Genomic DNA, 13,166 nt, shown 5'->3' with positions numbered 1-13,166 from the left:
TCCACACTGAGGTCAAACACAAAGGTCATAGGTCACAAACTGATGCAAACAGTGATATTTATAATCCATTCATTTCACTGTTGATCTTTTACAACAGTAGAATAATGATCAGATCCTACAGCCATAGACAGAGCAGCCAGAGCAGTCACACTAGGGCCTGTGGGGTGGTGGGGAAGGTTATTATAGTTTAGCGCCCACCTGTGGTATGTTGGGTCAACTACGGCCCTTTGTGAGTGATTCAGATTGCACCTCTAATGTACAACTGTGTTCAAAAATACAACAAACAAATGTTACAAATATGTATATACAAAGAGTTGCACACATTTTCATGATTTAAAAAAAAATAGCTGATCTACAAGCTCATAGCGCGGCACTCGGTGCCGCGCTATGAGCTTGTAGATCTGCTATTTTTGAATAGCCAAATGAATCTTAAAATGACACAGATGCGTTCCCGGTCTAAAAGGGTTAAGTGTGCGCTCACACACACGTGTGTGTGCACGCACACGCACACACACGCGCACACACACACACACAGTAACACTACGCTAAAAACACCTTCTAAATCCTAACCTACATTTTCAGAAAATCTTTTCCAAAAGATTTCTTTTCCAAAAATAAAAACAAACATCCTGTTGCTATACATACAGTACATGGCAACATCTAAAATGACACAGATGCTTTCACGGTTTCAATGGGTTAACCACTTGAACCCATATAGCATCCCTACTCTGGTCGAAACATTCGCTGTAAAACAGGCGATCTACAAACTCACAACGCATCACAGAGATTTGGTGTAGAGGGAAAAATGAACAGAACCAAGTACAGAGCCAAAGGTCTAGTTGTCTAAGTATTGAGAGTTTAAGTGGTTAAATGTCTGAAAATACACATTAACATGAATGCAACACGCTATCTAAATTAAACGCTTTAACATTGTGGTCAAGAAAAAACAAGCCTAAGTACAAACACATGAGAACAAATGACCAGGGTGTGTCTGCATGGTCGTCATATCTAGGTCAGTCACTATACTGTAGCATCAATGGAGCAGAATGTGAAGGGTCTCACGCTCTTTTCTCCTCCAGGCTGTTAGTCAGGCCTGGAATTTCGTAATTTTAGGGGCAAGGTCACTTGGCCTTTGGTGTTGTCAATGTTTTGGGGGAACAAAGGCCAAATGCCAGGGCAGGAAGGCCATCAAATAAAACAAGATTTTAGTCCATTGAAAGAATTAATAGAATTTAAGAGTTACGGATGATTTTAAATGTAACATGTAGACTGTCTGCAGTGAATGTAGGTAGACAGAGACAGAGACACTGGTGTCTACATGACAAGAGACACTGGTGTCTACATGACAAGACAGAGACACTGGTGTCTACATGACAAGAGACACTGGTGTCTACATGACAAGAGACACTGGTGTCTACATGACAAGAAAGAGACACTGGTGTCTACATGACAAGAGACACTGGTGTCTACATGACAAGAAAGAGACACTGGTGTCTACATGACTAGAAAGAGACACTGGTGTCTACATGACTAGAAAGAGACACTGGTGTCTACATGACTAGAAAGAGACACTGGTGTCTACATGACAAGAAAGAGACACGTGTCTACATGACAAGAAAGAGACACTGGTGTCTACATGACAAGAAAGATACACTGGTGTCTACATGACAAGAAAGAGACACTGGTGTCTACAAGACAAGAGACACTGGTGTCTACATGACAAGAAAGAGACACTGGTGTCTACATGACAAGAAAGAGACACTGGTGTCTACATGACTAGAAAGAGACACTGGTGTCTACATGACAAGAGACACTGGTGTCTACATGACAAGACAGAGACACTGGTGTCTACATGACAAGACAGAGACACTGGTGTCTACATGACAAGACAGAGACACTGGTGTCTACATGACAAGACAGAGACACTGGTGTCTACATGACAAGACAGAGACACTGGTGTCTACATGACAAGAGACACTGGTGTCTACATGACAAGAGACACTGGTGTCTACATGACAAGACAGACACTGGTGTCTACATGACAAGAGACACTGGTGAAAATAGCAGATCTACAAGCTCACAACGCCTCGCACTCACAACGCGAGGCGTTGTGAGCTTGTAGATCTGCTATTGTCTAAATGTTTGCTTCTTTCTTATATTATTTGACAATTTGGCCAATGTTTTGTTTGACAAGTTTTAATAGTATAGTTTGTTGATCAATTTTGATGGAGTCTTTTTCTTTTCTTTCTTTGTTGTAGGTATTAAGCATCAGTGTTTTGTACTCGGTGCAGGCAGCAACTGGGAGCCAATGGAGGGAGCTGAAAAGGGGGGAGACCTGAAAACTAGTTAGCTAGTTGAAGACCAGGCATGCTTTATTTGATGGGGCTTAAGTGCACATGCCGGGAGGCCAGTAAGGAGCGAGTTACAGTAGTCAAGTTTTGATATGACTGAAGCCAGGATAAGGAGCTGGGCTGACTCCTGGCTGAGGAAGGGTCTGATCCTTCCAATTTTATAGAGTGTAAACCTACAGGATGGAGTGGCCGCTGCAATGTGTGCCTTGAATGAGAGCTGACTGTCAACAGAACAACACCAACAGAAGACACCAGGGAGTTAGTTGTCTATGGACATAGTGAATCCTGTCTATGGACATAGTGAATCATGTCTATGGACATAGTGAATCCTGTCTATGGACATAGTGAATCCTGTCTATGGACAAAGTGAATCCTGTCTATGGACATAGTGAATCCTGTCTATGGACATAGTGAATCCTGTCTATGGACATAGTGAATCCTGCATGGGGCAGGACTTACCAAGAAGAGAAGCTCGGTCTTGTCTGGGTTCAGTTTAACCCATTTAGATCGGGAAAGCATCTGTCATTTTAGATTTTAACCACTTTAACCATTATCTTATACTTTGGCTATTTTTGGAAAAATCTAAAAAGAAAATGTGCAAATCTTTGAATATGTATTTTTTAAAGCGAACATTTGTAACTAACATCTTTGCTTCTGGGGGATTCTACAAATGTCAGTTTAAAAAAAGAAAGATTATGTTGCTATAATCAGTATCAGTGGTTCTCAAACTGTTTCATGTCAAGGACCCCCAGTATTTGGCCACAGAAACCCATCTCAAAATATGTTGTTCCAGGGACCCCCCAGAAGCAAAGATTTGAGTTACAAATGTCTGCTTTAAAAATATATATATTCAAAGATTTGCACAAATGTTCCTGATTTAAAAAAAAATAGAAGATCTACAAGCTCATAGTGCCGCGCTATGAGCTTGTAGATCTGCTATTTTTGAATAGCCAAAGTATAAAATAATGGTCAAAGTGGTTACACAGATGGGTTCCCAGTCTTAATGAGTGAAGGTGGTGACAAGACATCCACTGAGATGTCAGCCAGACATGCAGCAAGGCTCTTCAACCTGAGTGGCAGAGGGTGGAGAGAGAAACAGAGTGTCAGTGGTGTAAAGTAACTAAGTACATTTACTCTGTAGTGTACTTAAGTACACTTTTGAGGACTTGTTCCCATTTTCAATACTTTTACTTCTACTCTGCTACATCTCAGAGGCAAATATTGTGCTTTTACTCCACTACAATTATCTGAAAACTTTAGTTACTAGTTACTTTGTAGACTTTAATTATTATTACTAAACATACATTACCCAGCCCTATATATATATATTTAGGCCATTTGAAAATAGCAGATCTACAAGCTCACAATGCGTCGCATTGTGAGCTTGTAGATCGGCTACTTTCAAAATATTTGTATGCATTTTGAACTTGTGAAATGGGCCATTCTGCATAATGAGTACTTTTACGCATGTACTTTATGTATATTTTACAGTTACTCAAGTAAATGTTTTAATTCCAGACTTTTACTTGTAACAGAGTACTTCTACAGTACTTCTTGCAGTATTGATACTTTTACTTAAGTAAAGAATTCGAGTACTTTTTACACCACTATGTCCATGTCATTAAAGTTCTCAGATAGCGTCCATACTCACTCAGAAACATGTTGAAATGTCTCACACACTCTCTTCTCCTCCAGGCCGTGTTAGTTGACCAGCCACAGTCCATCTTGTTATTATTGTCAGCTGGTTATGGTAGAAATACTGAGTGAAAACCCAGCTCCAAACACATAAACATGCTGATCACTGATATTAATCCCTAGCTCTTCATCTACCAGATTATTGAATGTATAAACATCTCTGTTTTCACCTGTGTGTCTCTCTCTCTCTCTCAGACTGTCTTCCTTCCTGCTTTTTTTAGTCCCACCCCCTGTCAGAACCTGCTATGTTGACTATGAGTTGATTGACACCTGGATGCCCAATGACATTGCTTCCATGAGCTTGGCATAAATGACCAACTAGCTGCATGTCTGCTCCCTAGTGGGCCTGGTGCTTTAGCCAACTTAGTGCAGCTGCCAGTGAAACTTCAAACCTATAGGTTCAAAACCCCATTAGGACACTTTGATTGTCATTGATGTTAGAAGAAAAGCTGTGATCAAGCAGCTTGTAAAAATTAAGTTAAAAAATCCGGTGTGTGGTCGTTGGCCGCGCACCTTACGGGCCTCTCTATCTGAGATTCCCAGGCCTAATTAGGGGCCCCGTCCCTGAGCTCTTTTGGTGGCGGTGAAACCCTTTAGATTTCCCCTCATATCCCTCACTCACTGCCTTCCTCCTGTGTGTGACTGTGGACTCGCACGGGCAACCCCTGGCTTTAGGGCAGGGGTCTTCAACGTTTTCAGCCCAAGGACCCCCTCTCTGACAGACAGATGAAGCAGGGACCCCCACTATATATTGCATAAAATTGTGCTGCAGATTAAAGCTTTTTATATATGTTGGATTCATGTTAATGTGTATTTTCAGACATTTAACCACTTAAACCATCAATATGGTAAAATTTCACTCTGTACTTAGTCTGCTCTTTTTCCCTGTCTCTTTGCCGATCTACAAGCTCACAGCGCCTCGCAGCGCGAGGCGCTGTGAGCGCTTGTAGATCGGCTTGTAGATCGGCTATTTTCGGCTAAAGTTGTCCTCAGAATAGGGATGCTAGGGTTCAAGTTCAAGGTTCTTTGCTCCTCTCCTTATTAAACCTGTTGTTGTGTATTCAATGTACATTTAGCATTATATGGTATTCTCTGGGTGACACTCTCAGGGGTGGCTTAGTCTGGTATTCATGTTTCCGGGCCCAAGTGCCTTGATTACACGTCATCATAGTGCAATGGACAACAGAACCTCTACACCAAGGGTTCCCAAACTTTTCAAGCCACGAACCCCCAAAATATTTAAACTGGGGAACCCCTATAAAATATTTATATTTGAACTGTGGGGGACCCCTCCACCCTGACAAGCACTTGGCATTGTAGGTATTACATTTAGTTTGACTCGGTATTGTGAAAATAGCCGAACTACAAGCGAGCTTGTAGATCAGCTATTTTCACAATATTTGCCCACATTTGTCACATATTTAATATTTGACAATTTGGTATTAAAACGGTCTTAAAAGTCATTACATTGTCACTTTATAAATGTGCAGATATACACTTATACTGTATGTTGGTTTGTTTACTGTTGAGTGAGAAAATGTTGTACATTAAGCTAATCATCTGGGGACCCCCAAAATGATTTGGGGACCACCCTGGGGGTCCCGACCGCCCAGTTTGGGAAGCACTGCTCTACACTAGTGACAATGGACAACATGTATGTATACAGAGACACCACTCTGACAGGACTGTGGCATCTTGGACATAAATAAAGAAGTTCAAACTGTTAAACAAACAGGACAGGGAGCAAAGCTCTCCAGTAACTCCAAACTGAGAAAGTCAACGAGGAATTAAATACGTTTAAAAGCCTTTATTATCCTTGTTAAATCATTACAATAGCCGACGTGTTTGGACCACTAAGGTCTTAATCAGGGCTTCATTGATAAAAACTGATCAAAAACTGACATGCACTCATCTATAGTAAATACGGTAATAAGATGCAGTCATCTATAGTAAATACGGTAATAAGATGCAGTCATCTATAGTAAATATGGTAATAAGATGCAGTCCTCTACATAATGTACGGTAGATATGTAGGTATAAATCTTTATAAAACACAAATTCAATCACTCACACACACTGTATTGCATACATATAATAGTAATGGTTCTCAAACCACCCAAGCACTGGTATCTGTTTATTTTTAAAGCCATCTCAGGAATGCTCCTCCCTTATATCTGTTCTATGTTGGATCAGAACCCTAGTCCCTACCAGACCTGTTCTATGTTGGATCAGAACCCTAGTCCCTACCAGACCCGCTCCAGTGACTTCCTGACACTCAAAGTTCCATTTGCTCATACAGAGCCTATAGGTAAGGCAGCATTCTCTGTTAGTGCTCCATCTGCCTGGAATGAGCTCCAGAAGTCCCTAAACATCAGATCACTGCCTTCCTTGGGTCAATATAGGACAATGGTTTCCAACACTTTTGATCCAGACTGTAACTGCTTTAATTAATTAATTCTGGTGTATCTGTCTTAATAAATATCTTTAAATAATTAATACTTTTTTGAGTATTCTCTGTCTTTTGATTATATTGTAATATCTTTAATATTGATGTATATATCCCTGTTGATATTATTGTGTTGTATCTTGGCTACATTGAAAATGAGGGCCTGCCCCTCAACTGTATTCTGAGTTGAAATAAAGGTTATGATGATGATGATGAAGGTGATGATGATGATGATGAAAGTGAGGTCCAGGGACCCACTGGGTTACTTGAGGGGGTTCCAAATGGACCCTTACAGTTCTGTAACTGTGAGAGTGTACCAATGGAACCTTGGAACCCCCTCAAGTAACCCAGAGGGTCCCTGGACCACACTTTGAGAACCACTACAATAACATTGATGTCATCACTGTGCTGCTGTTATGTCAAGGAAGATAAATGAAGGAAAGGACACCGACGTCATTTTCTCTATCCAGCAATTCCAGCCGTCAGATTGGTCTCACTGGGAGGCAAAGTGCAGCCGGGAGGTGGATGGAATACATTGGAGTCAATGAGGGCCAGGTGGACCAGCTTATAAATAATCACTATTTATGAACCATTGAGACCTTTATAAAATACTCGGCTCAGGAAAATAAAAGAAGACATAATATCACACGTTGTTTTCTGCTGTGTTGCTTTTCAATGTGTTCACTGTATCATTTTATAGAGGTATCTAAAGAGCACAAAGTACGTTTCTGAACGTGTCAAAGTATCGCGAGACTGTCCATCGTTTCCTGTCTGGCAACAACATCTCGCGATACCTCAGAGACAGAAACGAAACCTGCTGCTGTTTAGATGCCTCAATAAAATGATGTATTGTGCACGTCGATAAACAAGTTATAAAATAATTATAAAACAACCTGTGATAAATGTATTCTTTTATATTCCTGAACCCATTATATGACAAAGGTCACAATCGTTCAGAAATAGTGTTTGTTCATAAGCCGGCTCTCATTGACTCCAATGTTATTTCACTGAACTTCCGGTGGGAGTTTGCCACCTGTGAGCGTCATGGCTCATACCCAGCGTCCAGCGTGTCCTTTCCTTCATTTATCTTCCTTGTGTTATGTGTGTTTAAAAGGTTGATGATGTCATCACTGTGCTGCTGTAACTTATATTTAGCATTTAAAAGCTGATTGGACACACGTGTGTTTCCTCCTTCTCTCCACCAGGGGGCATCAATGTCTGCATCTCTGAAAACACACACATCCAGTTACAACCATTCTGTTCAAAGACAATAAACAACCAATAAGGATTAGACTTTATAAACTGTAGGAAGTATTTTAACCAATAAGAATTATAAACTTTAACTGTAGAGAAAATTAGACTTAATTAACTTTAGGACAAAATCAACCAATAATAATTTGACTAGTATTAATACTTTTATAAAGATGTGCACTAGTTTTATCAGTTTGATAAATTGTGAAAAGTTTTATAAGCGTGTGTTTGTGTCAAAATGTAGTTTCTCACCTTCAGTTGGTTGTCGGCACCAGAATACGACCTGATAGAAGAACAGACAGACAATCAATTTGATCAATTTGATCAATTTGATCAGTTTGATCAGTTTGATCAATCTGATCAATCTGATCAATCTGATCAATCTGATCAATCTGATCAATTTAATCAATCTGATCAATCTAATCAATCTGATCAATCTAATCAATCTAATCAATCTAATCAATCTAATCAATCTGATCAATCTGATCAATCTGATCAATCTGGGGGCAGAGATCTCAGAGCAGGTTTTGAAGTGTGTTCATGGGTCTTTTATTTATTCTACATCTACATGGTACTTATTATACCAACGGGTGGGTTATCTAGTTCATGAGGATGTATGATCAGCCTGTGATAGATCTATATGAAGTAATTCAATGACTGTATGTTGGAGATATGTATGATGAATGCTTCTGTGAAAAGACAATAAACAAATGTTTCAAAAAAGAAAAAGAGAGAGAGAACCAAACCACACAGGAGGCTGGTAACACAGACTTGCTACACGTTTACCTTGTTTCTTCCACTGGTAGTAGATAATTAGGGCGGCAGTGGCTCAGGGGTAGTGTGGCCGGGAAGAGTGAACTGGAAACTGCAAGGTTCTCAGTTCGATCTCGGGCTGGGGCGCTCCTCCAGAATTAGTGTCGAAATGTCCTTGAGCAAGACGCTGAACCCCTAATTGCTCCCGATGAGCAGGATGGTGCCTTGCATAGTTTCCTCCGCCATCAGTGTGTGAATGGGTGAATGGCACAATCAATGTAAAGCGCTTTGGATAAAAGTGCTATATAAATGCACCATTTATAATTAATTCAACTTGTTAATTAAACATATGAATTAGCAATAATTAAACAGTAACATCACCTCTTTTCTTCCACTGGTAGTAGATAATGAATCAAACATATTAAATAGCAATAATTAAACAGTTGAATCACCTCTTTTCTTCCACTGCAGGTAGATGAATCCAGTCAGGAACAAGACCAGACCCAGAACCAGACCTGATGCTCCGATGGCCAGCTTGTTCTTCACTGACTCTGGCATGGAGTCATCTGATAAAACACATGATATGACATCATATTTATTACATCATATTATATGATATTATGACAGCAGATGACAGCTGAGTAACAGTAACAGTAGGATTACAGTAATAGATTACAGTAGTAGAGTAACTAACCCCAGTCCACAATTAGAGGTTCAGTCATAATGACAGTAATGCATCACAGTAATAGATTACAGTAGTAGAGTAACTAACCCCAGTCCACAATCAGAGGTTCAGTCAGGCCTGGATGTTCCACCATGCATGAGATCTTCTCTCCTGATCTGTGTGACACACACACACACACACACACACACACACACACACACACACACACACACACACACACACACACTTTTACACTTAAACATTTTGTTTTTGTATCTACAGGTAAAATATCGTCACTGTAGGTGAAAACCTCCTATCTCCGTTTTAAAATAATAAATCAGTGCTATTGAACATCCTTTACGTCTGTGTGTGGGTTTTACAAATATTTATATGTATATATAAATATATAATACATATCTCTGCTGTCGGGCAGGTACCAGCTATGTCCAAAATATTAACATTTCAGGTAATGAAATAAAAAAACACATACATGCTGTCTCATCAAAGTTGGTGACTTTATACATTGTCAGATACTTAAATGTGTCTTTATATTATGTCTATTAGGCAGGGACGGATTATGGCTCGTGCACATTGTGCACGTGCACAGGGGGCCCTGGAGCCAAGGGGGCCCTGGCACTGCCACCTGAAAATCAGCATTTTGATGATTAGTCAGTCGGAGACCCCTCGGTCTATTTCATCTACTTCCGCTAGATGTCAAAATAAAACCTGTGTTGTCTAATTACATAACATTACAGTCATTTAGCAGACGCTTTTATCCAAAGCGACTTACAATAAGTGCATTCAACATAGGTCGGGAACGAAACTACTAATCACCAGAAGACTTAAGTGCATTCTCTTCTAAAACAAGCAACTAAGAGTATACCCAGCGCTGAGGTAAAAGTGCAATATATCAGCTACCTACTTTCTTAAACAGATGAGACAAATAGGAAAATCAAATGAGCAAGAGCTAAAGCAAATAAGTGCATTGAATAAACAAGATCCAATAAAACAAGAGCTCGTACAACTAGTTAACAACAAGCAGGCAAGGTGAAGAGGAAGGGTAGTGTTTCCTGAAGAGGTGGGTTTTCAGCCTGCAGCGAAAGATGGGCAGTGACTCTGCTGTCCTGACATCAGTGGGGAGTTCATTCCACCACTGTGGGGCCAGAACAGAAAAAAGCTGCGACCGTGTAGATCGGCCAGAAGGACCACTGAGCGGCGAGGCAACCAGTCGCCCCGAGGCGGCAGACCGAAGTGGTCGGGCAGGGGTGTAAGCTTCGACCATAGCCCGGAGGTAAGAAGGAGCTGTTCCTTTAACTGCCCTATAGGCTAGCACCAGGGTTTTAAACTGGATGCGAGCCGCTACGGGGAGCCAGTGTAGAGAACGGAGAAAGATAGTTGCGTGGGAGAACTTGGGGCAGTTGAACACCAGACGAGCCGCAGCTTTCTGAACAAGCTCCAGAGGTCTGATGGCAGACGCCGGGGCACCAGCAAGGTCTAATGACATTAAACGTTTCCAATTGTGTAAATTAAAATACACTCTTATTTTGAAAGCCTCCCAGTTGTAGGGGAAAATCCAATCTCTATCAAATCCATTTGACAAGCAAAACAACGGACCAGGACTAAATGCAAGAATTTGGCAAAACTTCATATTGACGATAAGTAAACCATGTGCTTTTGACTTACAGTACACAATGTATATGTTACAGGGAAATTGGCATTCCAGGGAAATTGAAAAAGGAGCGCTTGTTTTTACCACCCACCCAGGCAATTCTGTATAACCAACACTAGAGGGCAATGAATGCCCACTGAATCCACACTGAATCCACACGCATGTGTGCGCACGCGTGTGCGTGTGTGCATGCGCACAAATGCACACATGTGTATCGTCGTGGACACTGAATAGTAACCATAGACTGTAACCCACGAAAAGATCTATTCTCCCCCTATCGGTTCACAACTCGGACGGCGCTGATTCGACTAGCAGACCTGCTAGTCGAATCGAGGCGCGCCTGAGTCGGCGCGCCTCCGTCATGGACAATAACTATTATCACGTGTGCGTGTGAACGCGTGTTCAGCGTTCCCCTAGCGTAGCTTCCTGGTTGCTATGTGGGGGGGAAACAACAAAAGCCAGGTCGGCCTCGCATCAAAGCCCCGTCTCACGCCTCCTCCTCCTCGCGCCGCCTCGTATCAAAGCCCCGCTTCGCGCTTCGTGCCTCCTCCTCCTCGCGCCGCCTTGTATCAAAGCCCCGTCTCGCGCCTCCTCCTCCTCCTCCTCCTCCTCGCGAGCCTCGCGTAAAAAACCCTGTCTCGAAAAGCCCCGCCTCGCGCCGAAGCCCCGCGCCTAAAAGCGAGCGCTCCTCTTTCAATTTCCCTGGAATGCCAATTTCCCTGTGACATATACCCTTTGGAAGTGCGTTCTCTCTTTGGACCTCGGCTCTAATGATCATCTGGTTAACTTACAGTAGCCTAGACTTGTGCTCAGAACTACTTGACAATGTCACTTAAAATGCTTGAAAATGTAGACTATATATTATTATTTTTCCATAAAGACAAGACATTAAAATCCCGAATCTGATTCAACCTATTAAATTCTGTTTTCGGGTACAGACAGAAATAAATTCCAATGAATTTGCCTTTGATTTCTGTCTAGACTCGAGCTCCATTCTCAACAAAAGTTAGTCGGCGTTACAATAACTATTGTGTAGGCTAAGGAACAAAACAGACCTACAATGGCACAAATTTAACATGGCAAAAGGGATATAATTTGCATGCTGTATCTGTATGTGCATTTGCGCTATCGTGCACACACAGTGCGTGTGTGTGTGTGTGGGGTGCGGGGGGTTGTCTGGCTCGGGGCCCATGGTGATTTTTTGCACAGGGCCCATTTTCACTTTAATCCGCCCATGTTATTAGGTGTGTACTTGGGTGTGTACTCCAGGTAGGCATGGTAGGCTACTGGTCTCCATCAGGCGGCTCATCAGTAGATGTGTGTATTTCTATGTATAGGTGTGTGTTAGGTGTGTACCTGGGTGTGTACTCCAGGTAGGTATGGTGCTGGTAGTACCAGTTTCCTTGCCGCAGCACATCAGTAGAGGACACATCAGAGGTGATAGGTTCTTCATCTCTCAGCCAGGTCACCAGGATCTGTTTAGGATAGAAGCTGTAGCTGCTGCACCTCAGCATGTGAGTGTGTTTAGCACCACCAGGGGGCGTCTCTGAGGCCAGTCTCACTTTGGGAATCACTGGAACAACAAGAAAAAGAATAATAATAATATTAATAATAGTATTATTATAGTAATACTACTAATAATAATAATGATAAATGATAATTATAATAATGTCTTATTATTAATTTAATGTATAATACTACACTAGTACCTGCTCTATTAATGATTTATAATGATGTCATGTTATAGTTTATGAGGTGATGAGTGTTTAGTGCTGGTCTGAGATCAGCTCACCTGTCTTCTCCAGAGCTTTGGAGTAGTTGATCTCAGCGCTGCGTTTGCAGTAGAGCTCTAGCTGTGATTTCCTGAAAGCTATCTGTCCAGGATCTTTATTCAAGCCCTCTGCCACATTCACACCAAACTCAGTGTAGCCGACGTACTGACCCACCCTGCTGTCAAACCTGTTGATATCTCGATTATAGAAATTCATTGAGTATATATACTGTATGTCCTTCAGGTCAGTGGAGTTAAACAAACAGCGGGAAGCAAAATAGAACGGAAATCCATCTGGAAATAGAAAATACAAATGTCATCAATACCTGATGACATCTCTATATTGTCAGTATGTGAATTATGTAATTAAATAAAGTTTACCTGCTCCATGTAAACAGAAGAAACACAGTGAAACACAGAGCCATGGTTTAGTTGAAGTCATGATGAGTTGAGATGTTTCAGAGTTTAGTTGAAGTGTTGATCAGTTGACGTTCTGATGTGGAACTGAACACTTTCCCACTTGTTTAACAGTCTCTACTCCAACAACCAATGAAATAACATAATTC

General features: G+C 41.4%; 2 protein-coding genes across 3 annotated transcripts in view; one reads left to right on the top strand and one right to left on the bottom strand.

Moving 5' to 3' along the window:
* Positions 1–13,166, top strand: part of LOC308105257 (mamu class II histocompatibility antigen, DR alpha chain-like) — a 305,525-nt gene that overhangs the window by 67,524 nt on the left and 224,835 nt on the right. The window lies entirely within an intron of this gene.
* On the bottom strand, positions 6,530–13,090 carry LOC308105254 (H-2 class II histocompatibility antigen, E-S beta chain-like). 2 transcript variants are annotated; one of them, XR_013934888.1, is made up of 8 exons: positions 12,982–13,090; positions 12,622–12,894; positions 12,186–12,402; positions 9,269–9,336; positions 8,949–9,062; positions 7,996–8,026; positions 6,862–7,718; positions 6,530–6,757 (listed from the first exon to the last, which is right to left on the bottom strand). XR_013934888.1 is itself a non-coding variant. In XM_080455894.1 (7 exons), exons 1-6 carry the CDS (start codon positions 13,040–13,042, stop codon positions 7,998–8,000), a joined length of 762 nt encoding a protein of 253 aa, XP_080312020.1. In that variant the 5' UTR covers positions 13,043–13,090; the 3' UTR covers positions 6,530–7,718; positions 7,996–7,997. The 2 variants fall into 2 exon arrangements, 1 of the variants encoding a protein (XP_080312020.1); XM_080455894.1 differs by having other exon boundaries at positions 6,530–7,718.

Source organism: Gymnoscopelus braueri (assembly GCF_963280865.1).
Source record: "Gymnoscopelus braueri genome assembly, chromosome: 17".
Taxonomy (NCBI): Eukaryota; Metazoa; Chordata; class Actinopteri; order Myctophiformes; family Myctophidae; genus Gymnoscopelus; species Gymnoscopelus braueri.
The sequence above is the reverse complement of the archived record's forward strand: the minus strand, read 5'-3'. Positions and strand labels throughout refer to the sequence as shown.

What these genes read in the sequence shown, in the direction of transcription:
- LOC308105254 (XM_080455894.1), bottom strand. Translation starts at nt 13,042, where the DNA reads ATGACTTCAACTAAACCATGGCTCTGTGTTTCACTGTGTTTCTTCTGT. An exon ending in CAAAGCTCTGGAGAAGACAG is followed by an intron (nt 12,403 to 12,621) that starts GTGAGCTGATCT and finishes TTGTTGTTCCAG; the next exon opens with TGATTCCCAAAGTGAGACTG. An exon ending in TACCTGGAGTACACACCCAG is followed by an intron (nt 9,337 to 12,185) that starts GTACACACCTAA and finishes TGTGTCACACAG; the next exon opens with ATCAGGAGAGAAGATCTCAT.